We start from the raw sequence: 21354 nt of genomic DNA on the forward strand, positions 1-21354 counted from the left end.
AGAATGGCAACTGAAAATGACATACGTGGCTGCTACTGGAGAGAACGTTCCAAACAGACCATGTTCTTATGAAGGTCTGTCAGCACAGAGCACGCAGGGAAGCCAAATTACTTCCAGAAGGTTCTTGCAGGGGTGGAGCCTGAACAAAGAGTGTTGATGTGTCCTCCTTCTGTCTTAGACCTGTCTAGGGAAGATGGCAGAGGCGTGACCTTCGGTTCCTTCGTTTTTGGAAGCCATGTGGGCAACTGTTCTTCTGTAACTCTGTTCCTCTCCAGCAATAAAGGAAATAGTTTATTGATGAGTTCCCATTTTCCATTTGTGGTACTTTCTGTTACTTTCTTTGGAAACTGAAGTCTCCTCAGCCACACCTTTTACAAGTCTTATAATCCCTGGGTGGAAGTATGTCTCCAGAAATCTAAGCCTACATATTGGAAATGGGGGTCTTAATAGTTTTATCAGCAGGGGTGACATGCTATCTAAATTCACAAGGTAGCTTTCTGTGGAGAAGATATATCAACTTAATAACAAAAACCATCTTGCTGGCATTGTCTAGCTCATCAAACTAGAGTATGAAAATGATTTTGAATAATATTTCAAGATAAAGAGTTCTAGCCAAGTTTTTCCCTTTCAGAAGCCTTTGAAGTATCTCTTTATAGCTATTGTAAGGGAATTTTGTCCCAATAGCACATACCTAAAATAACCAATTTAAAATGTTTTTACACTCATATTCAAAAAAGAAAGAATATCTTGAAAGGATAAACGTTTTTTATTGTGTGATGATTTAAAGCAGTGGTTCTCAAAATATGGTCCCTGATCCAGCAGCATTAGCATCACTTGCAGCTTGTTAGAGATGCAGATTCTCTGGCTTCCTCAGACCTACAGAATCAGAATCTCCGGGATGGATTCAGTAGTCTGTGTCTTCACAGGCCCTACTGATAATTCCAATGCACACTGAAGTTTGAGAACCACTGTTAGACTAGGGCATAGACATCTTGAAAGGCTTTTGATGCTTGGAACCTCATCTTGGCATCTGTCATCCTGCTTTGCACAAGAATGAATACTAGAGTTCGAGTTCTCTGAAGCAGGGGCATTCTTCTCCAACTCGGTGACCCCTGACAGCTCTACCCTGAGTCCATAGTGGACACTCAGCAACTGTGTGCAATGAATGAATGGATAACTGTAGAATGGTGTAGGGAGTTCAGAGGAATGTGCATAAAGATCTTTTAATATAGTGGATGGAGAGGGGAATTTGGTGATGGTCTGATTATGACAATAGAGCACCTAAACCCCAAGAATGTGATGGTTCTCCCCCACATAGAAATTGAAAACTTGGAAAACCGATACAAAAGCCTTAAGGACATCCACCTCAGTTCTAATTTCTCCTTGATAACTATTTTAAAGCTCTTAAAAATAGGAAATAAAAAATTCTTCCCACATTTTCTGGCACATTCCCCTGCCTTGCTGAAGTGCTAACCATGTGCCTGGTCGGCCTGTCAGAGATGCTGAAGTATGAAGCAGACCTGAACATCAGACACACGATCTTCCTCTTTTTAAACGGCCTTGAAAAGACAACAAGTGGCATTCTACAGACAGCCCTCTTTTCTCCTTTTTTGTTTCCAAAATAAGTGTAAGGCTGAGACAGGCAGGAAACCTCGTGTCACCTGACCACGCTCACTTCCCCCACCCTCTAACATTTGTCCCGTGAAAATGGAGCTTGTGGTTTTCTGACTTGGTCTCCAGTAAGCCAGACCTCCAGTTACCCCATACGACATTATTCGCGTCTGATCCTCACTGGATGACAGGGAGATTTGTGAGACATTGCGGGAAGTGGGGCGGCAGCTGGGACTATGGCCCAACCTTTCTAAATTAGCAGTGATGCAATGTTTGGTGGGGCATCCAGCCATCACTCAGGGTGACCATCATTGCATGTGTTGAGGATTGTGCTGCTGATTGACCCTGCCTTCTGATTTTCCAGGCTGTGGGAATGGGAATTTGTGAGCACGAGGAATGCTATCTTGTGAAGCTTTCTACTTCCTTCAGGAAGGGTAGCTTATCTGTAAGAATTCAATAGTAAATAGCAAAAAAAAAAAAAATTTTCCCTGAGGTGAAGGAAGGAGGGAGAGATGTCAGAAGTGGACAAGCCAGTGCCTTCTTTTTGGAGACCTGGATTGCAACCCACCGTAAACCTTAACAAAATGGGCTTGCTACTTTCATTCTTATCCCAGATGGCATTTGCCAAGGCCAACCCCTTTGTTATGGTCAGCAGTTGGCCCTACAAAGGAGAAAATGGAGAGTGATGCTTTTGGAACCAAGTGTGTGAATTTGCACATCCGCGCTCAATCCCAGCATGGGGGGCTGATGGATTCTGAAGCCTAGTCAATGTTGGTGTCAATGTTGAATTGTCAGTGAATGGTTGTTTATTGTCTTTGGCCAACTCTCTTGATGCTGAGTGGCTTTGGTGGCACTTTTTTCAAGAGTGCATTGACAATCTTTTTTATAATCAACACCTTTGGTGGGAAAATCATTACTGTAGAAGATGGAAATTTCTAGGGGTGACTTTAAGGTCCCACTAACCCTCTGAGGGGCTGTGACCAAGTCATTACTGCAGCTTGGCCTTGAGGTTTGGACCTAGAGACCAAATTCCCTGTGTCTATTCCATTATCTATTAGAGGAAATTGTTATATGTTTTTAAAGTGGTTATAAGCCAAGGGCACACTCTTATTTTTCTTATTGTGGTAAAAGGCACACTTTTTTAGAAGTCCCAATCCTATCTGGGACTTGAGCTACAGTCACCAAAAGACAAGTAGGTTCTGGCTCCAGTCAGAAGCCCTGATCCCTAAGAAACTCACAACTCACTTCATGCATCAGTGATAGACGAGGATGGGAATGGGAGGAGAAAGTGGGGACCCATGTAAGGTCTCTGTGGCTAACTGGGATAGATTCTGCAAACTAAAGGAGAAATTCCAGCTTACTAAGGGATCTGATCAAACATCCCGGAGAGGCGAGTCACTTGTATGTAACACAAGTTTCTTAGAGATACCCACTGCCATTGAAAGGAGAGATAATAGTATCCCTCTGAGAAGGTGATTATGTTTAAGTTTTGAAATGTAAATATACTGCTGGATTCTACTTGCAGGTTCTCAGAATTTTCCTTCCATTTTTTGTATCATGATAAAATATATGTACATAAGATTTACCATTTTAGCCATATGTAAGTGTACAATTCAGTGGCTTACATACATTCACAACATTGTACTATCATCACCATTATCCATTTCCAGACATTTTTCATCAACCTAAACAAAAACTCTATGCACATTAATCAATTACTCCCCATCTCCCTCTCCCACCTGACAACCACCATTCTACTTTCTGTCTCCATGAACTTGACACTCTAGGTACCTCATAGAAGTGAAATCATGCAATATTTGTCCTTTTGTGTCTGGCTTATTTCACTTAGCATAATATCTTTGAGGTTCATCCATGTTGTAGCATGTGTCAGAATTTCCTTCCTTTTTAAGGAGTAATATTGAGTAATATTCTCTTGGATGTCTATACCACGTTTTGTTTATTCATACATCCATCAATGGACTCTTGGGTTGCTTCCATCCCTTGGCTATTGTGAGTAAAGCTGTTGTGAACTTGGTGTACAGGTATCTGTTTGAGTCCCTGCTTTCAATTCCATTTTTGTCTTTAATGTACTATAAGAACTGGCAAGATTTTAGAAGTAGGACAAAGATGGCCATAAATTTAGTCCTTGGTGACAAAAAGTGGGAACTGGTGACCTAACAGTGCTACCAAAGTTTTCTTGTCTTATAAACCTAATTAAATTAAAAATCCAGTTGGCCAAACCCACATGCACTTAAGCCAGACGGTTTCTCAAAAAGCTCCTTAGCTGCAAACTTGAGAGCTCCACCAGGAGATGGAACTTTTTCTCTAGATTTTTCAATAATTAGAAAAAGGTCTTTCAAACTTTAGACCATGAGTGGGAGATCTTATCTTGCTTGCCAATGCATTAGTTTTAATGCCCGTGGTAAAAATATGCAAAAATCAACCTTTTAAGTTTTATGATGCAATGATGTAAGATTTCAGAGTCATTAAACCTTGACTCTCAGGAAGGACACAGATTTTAAGGAAAATTTTCTGACTTAATGTTACAATTGCTTTCGGTCATTTCAGTTTCTTATCTCAGTTATAGTAAATTGAGGCCTTAGAGGAACACACTGAACTCTTCTTTTTTTTTTTTTTGTGAGGAAGATCAGCCCTGAGCTAACATCCATGCTAATCCTCCTCTTTTTGCTGAGGAAGACCGGCTCTGAGCTAACATCTATTGCCAATCCTCCTTTTTTTCCCCCCAAAGCCCCAGTAGATAGTTGTACGTCATAGTTGCACATCCTTCTAGTTGCTGTACGTGGGACGCGGCCTCAGCATGGCCGGACAAGTGGTGCCTCGGTGCGCGCCCGGGATCCGAACCCGGGCCGCCAGTAGTGGAGCGCGCGCACTTCACCGCTAAGCCATGGGGCCGGCCCTCTTCTGTATTTTTAAGTTGTGCAAAATGAGATGAGCATGGTCAACAAAATCCAGGATGTAAGAGATATGACACTCCTGAGACGACTGGCGACACTAACCTGGAGAAGTTCACACAGCTCATGCCCTAGAGTTACATCAATGTGGGCTCTCAGAAGGGAAAAGATTAGGCAATTGGCTTATAATTTATGCCCAGATTCTTCTATGGGAAACATAAAATAACCAAGAATCCAGACCTTCTATATCTATCTGTATTAGTCAAATTCTCCTCTGCCTTCTCCAGAAAACTCATTATTGTACTTAATTTTGTCTATATACAAGTAGATGTGTGACTTGTAATAAACTTATCCTTTGCAGCTTACACTAAGAAGGAGCCCTATTATTTTCCAGGGCTTCCTTTGTGTCTATAGTAATTTCAGAATTACCTGATTTGAAAATGGACAGAGACACGTTGCTGGGAATGTAGTTGGTTAATAAATATTGATAGAGACCCAGCATTTGTGATTGATTGGTGGAGTATCAGTTTATCTCTGTGTACTTTGCAGAGTCTGTGTGTGTGTACATACATACATATATATTCATGTATTGTTTACACATTCATATTTATGTTATTTGGTGTCTCACCTCCTCAGGACATATGCTTCACTTGGTTTCCACAGTTTCCTAGTCCTGATCCCAATCTAAATTCTCAGCTTCTTCACCTAACACTCCTGCCATCTACCACCTTAATGGAACCTGTTTTTCCTAGAGACATAGTTTCGCTTACTTTTCTCTATGGAGGTTGCTTGTTTCTTCATAGCCTGGGGACCACTGGACACTGCTGCCGCCCATTGCCCCTTCCATCCTTGTGCAAAACCTTTTCTCTGGAGGCTTCTGCCATCCAACTAAATCTTCACTCTGTCCACTCTCCCTGATGCTGTCATCTACTCCCTCCAGGCCCCTCCACTACTCAGTGATGGCTTCCATCCTTGACTCTATTTTCAAGCTCAGCTCCAGCCGTCCCCTTCACGTCTGTGCACGTGAATCTGCCAGCTACCCCTGTGCATCCCAGATCCTCGACTTCCTCAACTACAACGTGCTTCAGCCAGGTGTCCCTTGGGTCCTGCCATCACGGGGAACTACTCCTCACCTCTGTCTGAGGTTTTAACATCTGAAGTCTTGTTCAGTGAGGGTCCATATCCTTCTAGCAATCTTTTGCTTTCACTGTACCCAGTCTCCAAACTTGTTCTCCAGTCTTTTCTCCAAATGCTCATTTATTTAACAAATATTGATTGAGATGCTTTGCTAGCTTCTGGGAATTTAGTGATGAGTAAAAATAGACATGCACCCTGTCTTTACAAAACTTGCAGTCCAGCAGAAGAGAGAGGCATTTACCAAATGATTACACAAAGATATGTAAAATTGCTGCTGTGATAAGTGCTACAAAGTACAGACTATACTCATGGGGGACCTTCTGCATTAAATGGGCAGAGAGATGGCAGTAGAGCTGAGATCTGAAGGGTGAATAGTCTTTGAGGGGAAGCAAGTCTTCTAGGAGGAAGGAAGTGCTTGTGCAAAGGCCCCGTGGTAGTCAGGCAGAGGGGGGAGCACATGGTGAATAAGAACTGAAATTTCCGTTAACTGGAGTCTAGAGAGGGAGAGAATGTGAGATAAAGCTGGAGAGGAGGAAAGGGCCAGAGTTTTTAGGGTCTTGTAAAGTATATCAGGGATTTTTTTGCTTCATACCAAAAGCCATGGAAGTCATTTGAAGCAATTGAAGTGGGGGGCCTCTCCAGTTTGTATCGTGTGTCCTAAAAATCGAGTCCATTCTGCACTGAGTATGGCTATATAGTATTGCATTTTTGGAAGCACCAGATTTAAATGCCCACAAAATCACAGGCATTTTTACCAGTCTTCCTTACATTTGAATAAAGCGGTTTTTCTCTTATCTGGAAGTCCCATGTATTTTATAATGCTATAATTCTAAATACTGACTATGAAAGCAATTCTTTCTTCTTCCTTCCTTTCATCTTGAATACATCTATATCTAAACCATAGTTTGGAGTCTTGTTTCCAGGGAATCAGTTTACAGCATTTACTGTAAGCAGTTCCAGAAGTCAAATGTAACATGCCTGAATGTTAGGTTGGAAACTTAGGGGACCTTTGGGTGTTTAAATGGCACTATCAAAATATTGGTTTTATCCTTTACAAATCTTTTATTATTTATGATAACAAAAATATCTTTTTTTGGTAGCAAGATTATATCTTCTCCTATTAAGAACCACTAATGGTTTAGAGATGAGAAAAACATATTACTGTACTTGCCAGATTGTGATGGAAAAAAAATATCCTTCCCTATTTCCCTTAAGAAAACACTGAGACTCAGAGAGTGAGCTTCTTGGAGTAAAACCAACAGAAACACGGGCTTTTCAAAGAATCACAGAGGCAGGAGAGGGGCTGGGTTAGACCACCACTCAGCTCCCGGTAGCCCTGGCAGAGCTGAGGCACAGGCCCAGGAGAAAGCCCATCAGCGGCCTCTCTAGGTTTTGTTTTAAACGGCATTCATTTGGCATAAAAGAGTGCTGCTTTTTCAGAGCAGAAGTTTTTAGTTCTTTCGCTGTATGTGATAACCTATCAAGGTCCCCCCTGATAATCATCTGTTCCAATCCCACCATTTCACAGATTGGGAAACTGAGTCCCAGAGACATTAAGTGATGTGCTCAAGGGCATACTGCTTATTGGCAGAGTGAAGATTCAAACCCAGGCAGGCCTCCTGACTGGAGTCCTGTGCTGCGCCCGCCACGTGTCAGGCCTATGATGCGCCTGGTGTCTGCCCTTCTCTGGCACAGCCAGGTGGCCCTGGAGTGTCAGGAATTCTTCTCTCCTCCCTCTTGGTTTTCCGTTCTCCCCTTCCACTTCCCCTTTGGGAGTTTGCAGTGGTGGTTGTGTTTGTTCTGTCCCCCTCCCTCCCTAGACTTCCCAGAAGTGTCTGTTTATATGTGTAGCATTTACAAAATTCACAAGGGACTGCTGAGTAATTTAAACTTCTGGATTCTATGAGCGTTGAGGGCAAAGACCAGGCCTGACTTAGCTATTCTAGTTTTCTCTTTCCCCCTGTCTCCCTCTGGGCCTTGTGCATAGGCATTCGATAAATGTTTGTTGGAGGTGTAAAATTCACCAGACCAAACCTTATAATTTGGATGTTGGAATGATGTTATCTCTCATAAACAAAATGTCCCCAGATGGTTTTGCCTTGGGAGTTCTTATGTCTATTTTTTTTACATAGTGAGTTTTACTGTATATAAATTATGCCTCAATTAAAAAAAAAGTCATGTACCTTTGAGATCGTAGATAGAAAATTGTCCGTTATCTGAGGGGTCACTGCTGCCAGTAGCTGGCTAGGTCCCTATCAAACATGCAGAATCATTAGTTAGGGTCATTTGTTCTGCTGTGAGCTGAGCAGAATGTGTAAAACCTGCTCAGGAGAGAATTAATTCCTCCTCCTCTCGGTACTTTTTAGAGCGCTCCTAGCACGATTCTCAAAGCCTGCAGGCCTCATACATATGTTCTAATGGGCTAATTGTTAAGGTGACATTTGTAAATTAATCTCTGACTTGAGCTAAGTGGTTTCTCCTAATGGCTTTAATTCAGTGACTCCCATTCTTGGCCACACATCAGATCCACTGAAGGAGCTTGTTAAAAATAGAGATGCCCAGCCTCGCTCTTCCCCTAGCTCCCGATTATCTGGTCCCAGAGCAGGACGAGGGCATCTCTGTTTTTTAGGACTTGGGTGGTAGCCACCTTTGTGAGTCTCTGCTCCAAATCCATGTCTGAAGCCCTGTGTAGCCTCATGTGCTGATTGAAAGCATTTAGACCTAAACCAGACAACTGGAAACCAGGTTCTAGAACAGGCAATGTCTCTGAAGAGCCAACTTTCCTGATCCATTTGCCTCCGTATTCACATTACTAGATCTGTCTTTTCCTTGAGATGCTATAGTGACTTGAGGGAGGATACTCTGCTTTGCCGTACTGTTTTCCATTTTTATGAACTTTCTGAGATGTTTGGAATATCTTCAGGGCCGGTTGGAATTTCCATCATGAAGATGGCTGTGAATGTCTCCTCTCTGTTCTCCATTTATCATCAGACCCCTGCTGTCAGGTGTTAGAGGCTGACATTCTTTTAGTACAGTGTGTGTGTGTGTGTGTGTGTGTGTGTGTCTGGGTTCCTGGCATTATTCTGTGCAAACACATGTCACTGTGTGTGTGTGTATGTGTGTGTGTGTCTCGTTCCTGGCATTCTTCTGTGCAAACACATGTCATGTTTGATCTTGGAGTTTTGAAAATAGATGACTCACGAGCACCATTGTTCCAATGACATTTATCAAATTGCTTTTGTTTTTAGGAATCTGGCACTCTGTAAATATCGCTCAGTGCTCAGTATACTCAGTATCACTACACAGCCTCAGTGTTTTCAGTAAATCTAAGAATATGGCAGTTAGCACCATGCAAGGTAGCAAGGTGGTCTGGTGAACCCAGACCATGAAAAGTTAGAAAGGCTGGACAGGCTCTGGTGAAGGTTAGCATGGGTGTGCCCCGAGACGGAATGCTCACTTGTCATGTGTGTTGCAGTGTGTTCACATGCTCTTGTTTGTGACAGTGCTTTGTAAAGTGCTTGGTCGTTGTAAGAGGTTTTCTGTGACTCAGCTGCTGGAGGGTGAGTGCTGCCCTGTCTGATGTATTATGCTTTTCTTGGCCTCATCTTACATGTCCCTTGGGCTTCAGTGCCCCTTATCCCTGGGACTACAGAAGCACGTGGAAGGATTCCCGGTGGCCCTCCCCCTTACTGAAGGAGTATTAGGGTGGCCATAACATGGAGGAAGAAGGGACGCTTTGAGAACGAGGAGGGTATTGAGACAGGAGCCCCTGTGGTTCCTACCTGTCCCGAACTCCTTCTCCATTTATGTATGTTCCACCTAGTCAATAGCTTATTATATGTTGACTAGACTTATACCATACAAGTGAGCACTAATTGCATAATAGCTTAGATTCCTGTAGGTAAGGATTCCTCTACAGGGGAGTATATTTTGTGACTCCAAGTGGACTTCTTTCTCTTGTTTTTCCTAGGGCCTTATGCATAGCCAATATGAAATAAATACTTAGATGATTATTTGGGGGTGCTCTATCACATAACCATTACCATTTAGGCTACAATCTAATCGTTTTGTGTACTTGGACTAAATCTTTTCATACGTAGAGTAGGATTTTCAGACAATGAGGGATTTATTAGAGAGCTAGAGGTAAGAGATGGAGAGACAGAGAGATAGAGACAGAGAGAGAGAGAGAGAGAACTGGTCCTTTGCTAGGGCCCTGTAGAAGATGAGTCTCTGTTGGATTCCTGTTTTCTTGGCCAAATCCAAAGGCTTGATTCATTTTCTGTGGCACTTGGATCAAGGTTGACAGTGTAATCAGGCCTGACATGATAAAGAGCTGTTTAGCAAGTTTAAAAATCACACGCACAGTTGCCTCAATGCTGAGGAGCAGATCCTCTCCCAGTGATCATTTCCTGCCTGGAGGCAGGCGAGGGGGGGGGTGTGGGGTGGTGGGACAGTCTGGACACCCTGTACCTCATTTAGAGAAAGGGTTCTGGCTGAACATGTGGACCCAGCGAGGTCCACTCATCAGGATCTTTGGTTCCTGGGGGTTCTGGAGGTCATTTTCTCCTGGATGTCTTCCCTCCCTGACCCTATCAGAGAGATGCTGATATTTGAGTTTGCATCTTAAGAGGATAGCAGGATTCCTTCCCTCCTGTTGGTGGCTGATTTACTTAAATATGCTGCACATTATTCCTGATCACAGAGGCCAAGCCGAGGCAGCTGGGACAAATTAGTGTCAGCTACATAGTCTAGCCACCCCAAGGCTGGGGAATCATCGCGTTGCGGGAGAGCTTAGATTTTGAGTTCATTTCAGAATGGTTCTTACAAATACCATTTGTAAGAACTTCTTTCCTTTTCCTTTCCTCTTTCCTTTCTTTCCTCCCCTCCTCCCCTCTCCTCTCCCTGCCTCTCCACCTCTTCCATTATCTTCTCTCCAGCTTTAATGGAATAGGCATGTGTAGCCAGCTCTGACAGAAGCTCAGCATTCACACACACACACACACACACACACACACACACACACACACACGGAGCCAAATTGACAGGGATTAGTCTTGGATCAGCTGTTTATGAATGAAGACGAGGTCCTCCCGCTTTGTTCTGGCCACACCCCTTCTCTGCAGCGTTTTGAGAATGAGGTCAGGGCCGGGATCTAAATGCTTATGTCTCAGAAATAGCAGCACAGGTCAAAATTAATCTTAAGCTATTTGTTTTGCTGTCTCATTCAGATAAGAGAGGGAAAAGCAGAGGCCTGGTTATGTTTTTGTTTGTTTGTTCTTGTGTATAACTTTGCAAAGAATGCATGAATGAATGTGTGTGAGGGGAGAGACGGAGGCGAGCCTGCCAGGGGGCCTAGCACTGGGTCGATGGTAATTACTGACAGACTGCAGGAGTTTCCTTGGGTTCAACGAGAGCATGTTTTAGTTTTTAAAACAAAATGGAAGAATAAAATAAACCCCAGTGGTGTATTGTTTTAACACAACCTGTCATAAGGAGCATTTATCAGGTGCTATGAAACTGCGTATTCCTTTTATACTGTCCAGTTGTTTTAACTGTCAGTTGTTTACTTTGTAACCCACCATCCCTCCCAGTAGCTCCATGGAGTTTTGTAATGTTTTAAATGAATATCTCATGGAGATTTCATTTTCTATCAGCCGCTTTGGCACACACACACAATAGAGATGTGTGTGCGTGTACAGATGTGTATGCACGATTCTCTCTTTCACACACACACACACACACACACACAGCTTGATCACACCTAGTCTTTACATCAATTGGGATTCATATCTATCCACCAGCTGATGCCAGAGGGATGTCAGTATATGGATACTCTGAAGACACGGACACTTCTAACACCTTTCAGTCTGCAGTCCCTCTAGGATATTAGCAAGTCTAAAAGGTCTTTGTTGAGCCCTGGCATTCTGTGTGTGGTGGTGGTGTTTATCTTTTGTTCTGAAGTTTAGTTGTTAGCCCTGAGCGTCTTATTTAAAATTTTTGAACATCCTTTTGGTTGCACTACTAGTCTCCTCTATGAAAGATTAAATAAACAAATTGAAATGTTGAGTGAGGATAGAAGTGTTAGTGTCAGCCTACTCTGCTACGTATTCATCTGATGGACTTTAGTGTGACAGGTATCCTTTGAAGGAGATGCCAAAACTGTCTTTTATATCAATGGTGATTAATTTTGAGTGACGAGCTTAAAGAAGAACAAGCATTGTCTTATAACTGGCCTAATATATTACCTAATTTGGCTTCCTGCACCTAAACGGTTTCCAAAATACTTGAGAAGTATAATAACCACACACACACACACACACACAAGAGTGTGCATGCACACACACATGCACATTTTGTATATATGCGGTGAATATATTCATAGGTACACACATACGTATACAGACGTTTATCCGCGCAGCATACACACACACGTATATGGAAATTTGTACTTTTTGATTGATATTTCTTGTATAGAAACAGAAAGTAAATTAGTGAATTAGTGGTTATCTAGGGCTGAGGGTAGGAACGGGGATTAACTGTTAACGGGCATGAGGGATCTTACCAGGATGATTAAATTAGATTATGGTGATGGTTGCACAACTTGGTAAATTTATTCAGTCATTGAATTGTACTGGGTGGATGAATTGTATGGTATGTAAATTATACCTCAGTAAAGCTGTTAAAAATTGATAGTCCTGTATTTGAGTTCCTTTGGGGCCTAGGTTACATATAATATGAAAAATTATATCACCTCAATTTTTTACCTGCTCTTTTCCCACTGAAGTGTGTTGGCTTCAGTTGTGGAGAAGCTGGACCCTGAGATAACAGGGCCAGATACAAACCCAGTGCCGTGAGATACAAAAGTCTGCCCTGACCCCTGTGGGCCAGCAGCGAGGTTGCTGGCCACTGCCAGGTAAGGAGCCGACATTAGGGTGGTATGTGGGGGCAGCAAGGGGATGAACTTCCCAGGCAGGCCCCAGAAAGCAATGGACACCATGCTTCCGAGCTGCTGCTGCGTGTCATATAAATAAATAAATAAATGAATAAATGAATGAATGAATGAATGAATAAATGAATAAATAAAAATCCCCGTGTTCAGCTCTTAAGTGATGGCATTTTTCTCTTCTTTTACAGGTTGTCTTAGTCTTTGCTCTCAGCATTGGTGCACTTGTAATATACTTCATAGATTCGTCAAAGTGAGTATTCAAATACATTGTCTTGTCCTCTTTTCTTTGCACTGATCAGTTGATTTACTTTAACACCAACCCTTGCAAGAGCCTCCTGAGTGAGGAAGACTTTTAGAGGAAGGCAGGGCTGTCTGTGCTGATTTTCTGAATGGGACAGCAAGCTCTCACGAGGAAGACCAGTTTGATTATGCTGGCCTAGGAGGGAGGAAGAGGCAGCTGAGGTCAAGCCTTTTTGCTGGTTATTATTTATTTTAAAATAGCTGTTTCCTGATGAAGCATTTGCACTGAAGGTGCAAAGAGGGCTTTGATGTGAATTTGCAACCTCTGGGAGAGTTACAAGAATGAAGCATCCTTGCCGTGGCGGTAGGGCCCTTTTCTTCTTAGGGTTTCCAATGCTTTAATCTTATTGGAGGTCAAATCAGCAAGCATGACACTATCCTTTGCACCTGCCAGCCAAATGTTCGGTGGAAGCATCGCTCACTGGTGCCTCCTGACTTGTTGTGAAGGTAAGGAGATGGGATGGAGGAGTTCATGACTCCCAGAGGTGGAGGCCCATAGCCATCTGAGAATTCCTGTAGTGGACACTCATGCAGACCCCTGGGGTGCCAGCTGAGTGAATAGGTGCTCCATCCTGGGGTCCTGTCTGTGCAACAGACAGTAAAGACTTTGTAGGAGGCAGAAGAGGGCACTGAGCAGAGCTGCTAGGTGGCGGTCAGTTCTGCCCTGGTTCCTGCAGGTGTTACCCCCGGGTGTATTATTTGTTTCAACTATTCTGCTGTAAGCTTGAAGCTGACAGCATCTGGGAAACTAGAGCTGAGCTGGTCTGACTCGCCTCTCTGTGCTGACATGAACTTGACAACTGGACAATGGCCTTGAGCTCTTTGCCTGTGTTGTCCACTGTGAGAGTGTTTTTAACTGCTTGAACTCTGTCCCTGCTACTGCTGGACACTGGAGTTTGATCAAGGAAACCTGCTTGGTATCCTTGTTGGCTCAGACCAGGGTGTGCCTGAATTCTGAGCTTAGCGCTCTTTTTCTGTGGCTCGGGATGGTAGCAGTTTCATGCACTCCTAGACTCTGAATTTCTCAGAATCATCTGGTCACTAGCCAAAGGCTTTTGTGCATTTGGGTGCAAAAGCCAAAATGTCATGTCAGGGAAAATAAATAAAACATCTCCTCTAATCACCTGTCTCTGGGAATCAGCCACGTCTGGAATATTAGAGATTTTTCAGCCCATCCCCACACACAAGGCTGGGCTGCTGTCACCCATCTCAGGTGGAGGGTCCTTTAAAAGTCCTCCAGGAGACGAGATTCCACACGCTCCTTCGTCAGCTCTTCCTGACCAAGAAAAAGAAGAGCTTTTCAAGTTTGGAAACTCCAAGCGATATGTCATTAAAGGTAAGCCTCTTTTCAATATCTCCTCCTAATAATTCTGGATCATATTTGAATTGAACCAAAGATCTTCTAAAGCCTCTGGTCTTATTTCTCCATTCTCTCCCCAGGAGTGAGGAGTGTTTTCACGAGTTGTGGGTACATACTCTGCCAACTTCCTGCCGGGGCTCGGGAAGTAGGTTCGGGTATGTAGTCTGAGTGCCCGAGGCAGAGCAAAGCCTTACATGGAGGTGAGTGTGGTGATCGGTTAGAGGGACAGATGCCTCGGCGCCTTCTTGCCCTCCTCTCTCTTTGCTCCTCTGTATTTCTCAGAAATAAAATGCTCTTGCTAGATGAGTTTGAAGTGCGTCCTTTTTTTACAGTGTCTACTATAAGGCAGTCTTTGGTCTCTAGATCCTGGTGTTCTCGGCTCCATGTGAGAGGATGGAAAGGGATGGAATTCCCGAAGGCAAGACCCCCTTCCCTGGAGCCCTGCACCACCTCAGTGTCTTTTGGATTTAGTTACAATTCTGCTAAGCCTGGGAAAGCTAGCATTGGGAATCCTCTCTGGTTCTGGTTTCTTTTATGAACTTGCAAAGAGTCTATTCCAAGGATGGACCTTTGGTCCTATTCTCAGCTTTTCCTAGCAAAAGTGCCAATAATCTTAGAACCAAGACTGTCCTCACTCTTCCTGAGGACTGTCCTAGCCACGTCCTAGCCTCAGTCTTTCTTCTCTGTCACTAAACTCTGTGGTTTGTCATAGCGAGCCCTTGTTTATAAGATGACTTTATGTTTATTTATGTAGCTGTTTCCACTTTTCATTTGAATTACTACATTTGGTTCTGAAGCCCTATCCCAAGGTTCTAGTCTGTGGGTGACCTGATCAGCAGAGTCAATACCGAAGAGTCTACCATCTACCTGGGGAAAGCCAGCATGCTCACTTGAAGTAAAGTGAAGAATTAGAGTGTAATCTATAAAGTAACCTTTATGATAAGCCAGAGATTCCCAGGAATTAAAAAAAAAAACCCATCAGAGTCAAGCATAGTAAACGAGATAAAAAATTCTGTCCACACGTAAGATGCAAATGGACCTTAGGTAAGAAAGCAGAATGTAAATTCTTAAAATTTATCCTTTTCATTCAAAACTATCACTGGTTTTACACACTCGTGGTTGGCTGACCATCTAGGCACCTTGGAAAGAGAGCTTTAAACTTCTTTTGGAAGTTATACTAATTCATCACCCTGAAAAACATACCCAGTATTTTTCAGATCAACTTTAGTTAGTATGTACAGTCATGCACCCTATAACGACGTTTTGGTCAATGACAGACCACATATACAACGGTGGTCCCACAAGATTAGTACCATATAGCCTAGGTGTGTAGTAGGCTATATCATCTGTGTTTGTGTAAGTACATTCTATGATGTTCACACAACAACAAAATTGCCTAACAACGCATTTCTCAGAATGTATCCCCATCGTTAAGTGACACGTGACAGTACCCCCTTCAAATAGATAAATCAAAAGACAGTATATTGGCTTTCCCTTGTGTGAACATAATGGGGCAGACATTGTCCATGACTTGGCTTGTCCTAGTGAATTTTAACTAGAGCTGGCCTCCCCCAAAATGGTGGGGATGCCCCAGCAGCACAAGTTCAAGATGTGAGGCTCTCTGCGCCCAACCCTTGGAAAAGTGGGAGGAATGCATATTCGTCTATACAACAGGCTCTCCTTGTCTGCTCTGCTGGCTCAGTGTCAGGGCAGGCCGGTTCAGGTTGTGTGAGCGAACAGGCAGGCCGAGTGATTGTTCTACTTCTGTGCAGCACGTGGGGAGGGCAGTTCAGATGAATGTCATAAAGGGTGGGTTTATGATCTTTCCTAATCTTTCAAAGCTTATTTTACTATCAAGAGGCAGTGGGTAGGTCGTTTTCAAAGATGTCCTCTGCTACACGTCTTTCCTTTTCCGTTGTTAGACCAAGATAGATCCCTGAGCAGTTCTTTTTCATTCAGGGGGTTGAGAAGCCTATCTTTGGGTCTTAATTTTCCTAGAGCGATCACCACAGAAGGATCACTTGTGCAGCCTCAAGTGATTACCACCTAGCTAAGATGGATTGTGCTCAGAGGTCCTGGAGCTGAAAACCAGAAAGAATTACATTAAAGTGTGTTAAAATGATGCTTCCTCATCCCAGCAGTAGACTCTCTAGAAACACCCAAGCAGAGGGAGATGTTCCACCCAGTCTTTTCTTAATGTCAATTTCTTAACAGACACAGAGAAGCATTAAGCCAGCTGCACACAGTAATCCCATCCCCCAAAAGATGCTAAATTAGCCACACATGGCAGATATTGTCCAAAAGAACTCCATTTCCTTTTCATTCTTTTTAAAGGTGTTGTGCCCGATGTAAGGCACATGGAACTCCAGCTCCTAATTCTGATGTCTTTCCATGCCTATGACAACCTTTCCTCCCACACACTCTGATGCTCTGTGAAGCAAAGATTTTTTAAAAATTGTACAACCAAGTCAAAAGTGCCCTTAGATGCCCTGTGGGTGATAATGTCACCATTGCTGGGTTCCATCTCTGTCTATTTTCTCTCTTTGACATAGGAACAGTAATTCTTTTCTAATAGATAAGAAGGAAAAAAAGACCCAATGATGTCAGTGTGAGGGCAGGATTCATGGGTTGTATAATGCAGCAGTTCCTGCTGCTTCTAGAATTTCAGGAGAGAGTTGGGAGAGACAGTCTCAGGACTCTGGGTATTTGCATTTTTTCCAGAGGCATTCTGGGAAAGGGTGACTCACCTGTGTGGAGATATTTATTCCTTTGATTCATGTTTAAACTCTGCTATTTCTTATGCTACAGTTACATGGATTATGAATATTTAATGCTGCGTGTACTGAAAATGAAGGTCAAGTCTGCTTACTGGTGACTTCAGTGCAGGCTTGAGGCTCTGAAGGGCAAGCTACCTGCTGTTGGCAGAGTAAAGCTGAAAGGTTATACGTTGTTAAAATTTTCCTTAATGACTTTATCTACTCCAAAATGGCTGGTGCACAGTAGGGGCACCTGCTGATGTTGCCAGTCTTTGCTCTTGGCTTCTGGTATCAGCAGTGCTGTTTTGAGGACACGGACACGAGGAAGGGAGAGGGGACAGCAGTAAATTGTGGAGAGCTTCTAATCCAAGGGCTGGATTCCAGGGTAACAGTGGTGTTACGATGTGAAAATGGCCTTCCCTCAGTCTTTAAAATTTTACGTTTGTATTCATTGATTCATTCCTTTCATATTCATTCATTCATTCGAGACATCTTCCATGTGATAATACTGAATATTTTCCACACAGTATAATTGCTTACAGTTAGATACGGTTGAGGAAAACTATCTTTAAGATAGCAATAGAAATTGACCAGATTGTTTTCATAGTCTCTGGAAGTAAAACTGGCACCATTGATGTAATGGGGTTACTCACAGCTTTAGCAGAACAGGCCAGTCACCCAGTTGTTTTACCCACCCAAGTCTTTACACAGCCAGGCCCCTAGTCCCTCAGCCTAGAAATTCTCCTCAAAAGGGAAGAGAGGGGCAGGTGGTTAGAGGGCTCTAACATTCACTGATCACCTGCTGTGTGCAAGGTATCGTGCTAAGCACTTTAAAATAAATAAAACGTGCAATCTCATTGAATCCTCCCAACAACATGATAGGGTAGGTATTATTACTTTACAGATGAGGAGGCTGAAGCTGCAACATTTGCCCAAAACTACATAGCTAGTAAGTTGTGGAGCCAGGATTTGAATCCAGCATGTCTAAAGGCATCTCTCTTCCAAGTGTCAGGATGTGAAAGTACCGATTGTAGAAGGGACTAAATGGGTTGAGTGAGATGTGGCGAGAATGAGAGGGCACTTAGCCTCATCCTGCCAACTCATCTGTCTTGTTTTTTCTACCTCCCCATTTCTCACCTTTGGGGCCAAGTCTGTAAGTCAGCAGTGCTTATGAGGGTCCTGTCACAGCTTTCTCCTTAGGATGTGAGACATAAGCTGTCTGATGCCTATTTGGGCCTTAATTCATTTCTTCCTAAACTATGGCTTAAGACTCGCTTCTCTTTTATCTCAGTGGAGCGGCAGCATTTCATGATGGAATAGGGTCACTTCAGTAAAGAACAAAGAAAGTTGGTTGTTTCTCCAGGGCTCCTCCCACCTAAGGGATTCTTTCCCACTAGAAAGACCCTTTGCCCTCCTCTCCTTACCTAGTTCTCTGTGCCTGTTATTTGACACACCAAAGTGAGATAGATTCTTTTATCTCTTTAGAGGTAATTTGTTATAGATTTGCATTGTGTGCCTAGAGCCTTAGTATTATCAAACCGACGGACTTTAGGAAACTTTGGTTCAAAAGAGGTTTCTGTGGAGGTCTTTGAAACAATGTACCATATCTGACCGCCTCCTGCACTTCTGGTCTTACTGTGCACTCAGATGTTGACCTAGTGTCTCCCATGTGCCTCGTGGCAGGTGCCTAGCAGAGCTGTGAGGACAGCGTAGATCACGTTCATGACAGTGCATTGTAAACTGTAAAGTCCTGTGAATGCTTTCACTATCACCATTAGCACACCCTCTGCCCTGCAGCAGGAATAGCTGGGTAGCCCCTGGCATAGAGAAGGAAGCTCACCAGCTCCTTCAGTGCCCAGCTCCTTTATGGAACTCAGCCTTTCTAGGTCGTGTTCTGGGAAATTCGCTCCAGCTCTCCGCCTTTATGCCCCTTTGAGAAGTCATGGCATGCACTTAACCTTTGTTGAGGAAATCAACACAAATCACTGTGTATGTAAAGCATCTCCCTAATCGTTTTTTTTTTCTTTCTTTTTAAATACTCCCCCCAATTTTCTCCATCTCTCACTGGCATTTTTATTACCAGGCTTTGGTTTGGAAAATTATGGGTAGGGAAAGTTCAAGGGCAGGATGTTCAGAACAGCACTGCACATCTGTGAAGGGAACACCACAGGAGAGCTAGCAGCTGTTGAAAGAATGGAATGTCAGATGGTGGGGGAGCGAGCCCACTGAAGGGGGGGAGAAGAGGAGACGCCTTCAGGGCAAAGAGGCTGTAAATAACTCCCAATGGGAAGTCCTTGTCCCCTCTTAGAATTTAACCTTTAAAGGCAACACTCAGTTCTCTGACATGGGAGCAACCCTAACCCAACCATTCTACCTGGTGTAGTTTTCCAAATTGCCATTCCTTCATGGGTTGGGTATAAACCTGGTAGAGAAGACAGGTGGAGGTTTATCAAGAGGGTAAGCGGAGTCTTTCTCCTTCCACCTTCCACATTGGGGAGGTGGTCTCGGCTTCCTCGCTTATCTCTCATTGTGCATGTAATACATGGGTACTTCATGCATCAGCATCTAGAAACATCATGGGAACTGCTCCTCTTTGGCATTGCCTTGTTAAAAATCAGGGACTGTGTTAGGAGTGGGAAGGAGAATAGAGCTAGACCTTCCCGGTTTGCTACAAAAGATGACTTTAGAATATAATGTTAAAAGTTGAGGAGGCTTCAGAGTCCACTTGGTGCCACCCATGCATGTTCCCTGTGCCTCAGCATCCTCTCCTGAGAAGGAGGGTTCAGTGACCTGCTCAAGGTCACCCAGCTAGCCCAGAGCAGTCAGGGGCCAGAGCTCTTCCCTCTCAGTCCAGGCCCTTTTCTGCTTGATCTCTTGGATTCTTTCTACTAAATAAAAAATGAACCAAGATGTGCTAGCAAATATTATCCATTGAATAGTGAAGCAAATTGACTTTTTACCCCAATTCTGGAGTTTCAGGCTGTCATCATGGGGGGAACTTCAGGACCATGGAAAAGAACAAATATAGTCCCAGGGGGAAAAGATCAAGCCCTGCCAGGTGGGTGCTTGGAATTCGTTTATTTCACCTCCCTTGGCACGAGGCCTTGAATTCCTTGATGTTATGGTCCTGCTGCTCTTTTTTCTTTTTTCTGTACTATTTCAGGGAGGAGGTAAGAGTTTAACTCTGTTCTGGAGAGTTAACAAGACTGAACACATTGGTTTGCCCTGTTTGGAATTTATTGTGCATAACTTTTGAGGACATTTTGCCCAATTGCTCATTTGTTTCTCCTGTGCAAACACTCTCTGATAACTTTGTCTGTAAATCCATATCTGCTCTACCCTCCAAAATTAGAATGAATTATTTCTTCTCTTCTTACCACTCTCCAAAATTTGAGAAGGAAAGCTTTGGATTATCTGACACTGTCACAGCCCTCTTGCTTCTTTTAAAGGAATGATTGTTTCAGGGCAAATTGAAGAAAATGCATTCCCTTTCAGGCCTCATTAGTTATTTATGTCTTCTGCAATTAGCATGTGTTTATACCACAGAGGGCTGGATTCCGCCGCCCCCCCCCCCCCCCCCCCAGTCGCATGGCGCTGGTCCTCCACCTAAAGTCGCAGCCAGACGTGCGTGTAGAAACTGCCGAGAGATCAGGGTAGGAGCCAGCTGGAGGGAGAGGCTGGAGCTCAGAACAGTTTAATCCAAATGCAAGGGCAGAGCTCATGCTTAACACAACCATGGCCGTGCTGAGCTGTGGTGTCGACTGCTATAGCTTCATCGTGGGTTTTATGGGCTGCAGACAGGAATGGAGCTGTGACCTCTGCCTTTGCTTTTATTTCCCTGCCCTTCTTCTTGACAGCCTGACAAATTGTAGCTTTGGGGAGACCCTGGTCAGTGTTGAGTCATTTGTAGTTTAAAAATAGAATCCCTTGCAGCAAGGATGTCCTTGGGACATTTTGATACACGTCACTATTCACAGAATTTGGGAGAAGGGAGCATGTGTGTGTGTGTGTGCCTGTGTGTGTGTGTGCCTGTGTGTAGGGAACAATCCTATCCCACCTATAAATCGATGAGAAAGCGTAGCATGGGAGGACTGACCACCAGTCTCATCATAATAACTGAGATGAGGCTGGCAGCCATGTACCTGTGCCCTTAAAGGTATCAGTCAGGTAGTAGAGCTCTATTAAGTACCGACCTTGTGCAAGGCATTTTGCTAGGTACTAGGGGATTTAAAATACTATCTATAAGGCTAGATCTTTTCCATTAATATGATTAAATTGTATATGTTTTTACCAAGGGTCAGGAAGTCCAGCGTAAATACAGGAAAAGTGAGT

The 21354-nt window shown here is 43.5% G+C and overlaps 1 protein-coding gene across 2 annotated transcripts in view; it reads left to right on the plus strand.

Moving 5' to 3' along the window:
- The window catches only part of KCNMA1 (potassium calcium-activated channel subfamily M alpha 1), a 711162-nt gene that overhangs the window by 348032 nt on the left and 341776 nt on the right, over window positions 1-21354 (plus strand). For both annotated transcript variants that reach the window (XM_004426905.3, XM_087431991.1), the window contains exon 3: window positions 12795-12856. In XM_004426905.3, coding sequence (XP_004426962.1) covers window positions 12795-12856 — 62 coding nt within the window. The remainder of the gene's footprint in view (window positions 1-12794; window positions 12857-21354) is intronic.

The sequence above is a fragment of the Ceratotherium simum genome, chromosome 6, assembly GCF_057802395.1.
Source record: "Ceratotherium simum simum isolate JZ-2026a chromosome 6, ASM5780239v1, whole genome shotgun sequence".
Taxonomy (NCBI): domain Eukaryota; kingdom Metazoa; phylum Chordata; class Mammalia; order Perissodactyla; family Rhinocerotidae; genus Ceratotherium; species Ceratotherium simum.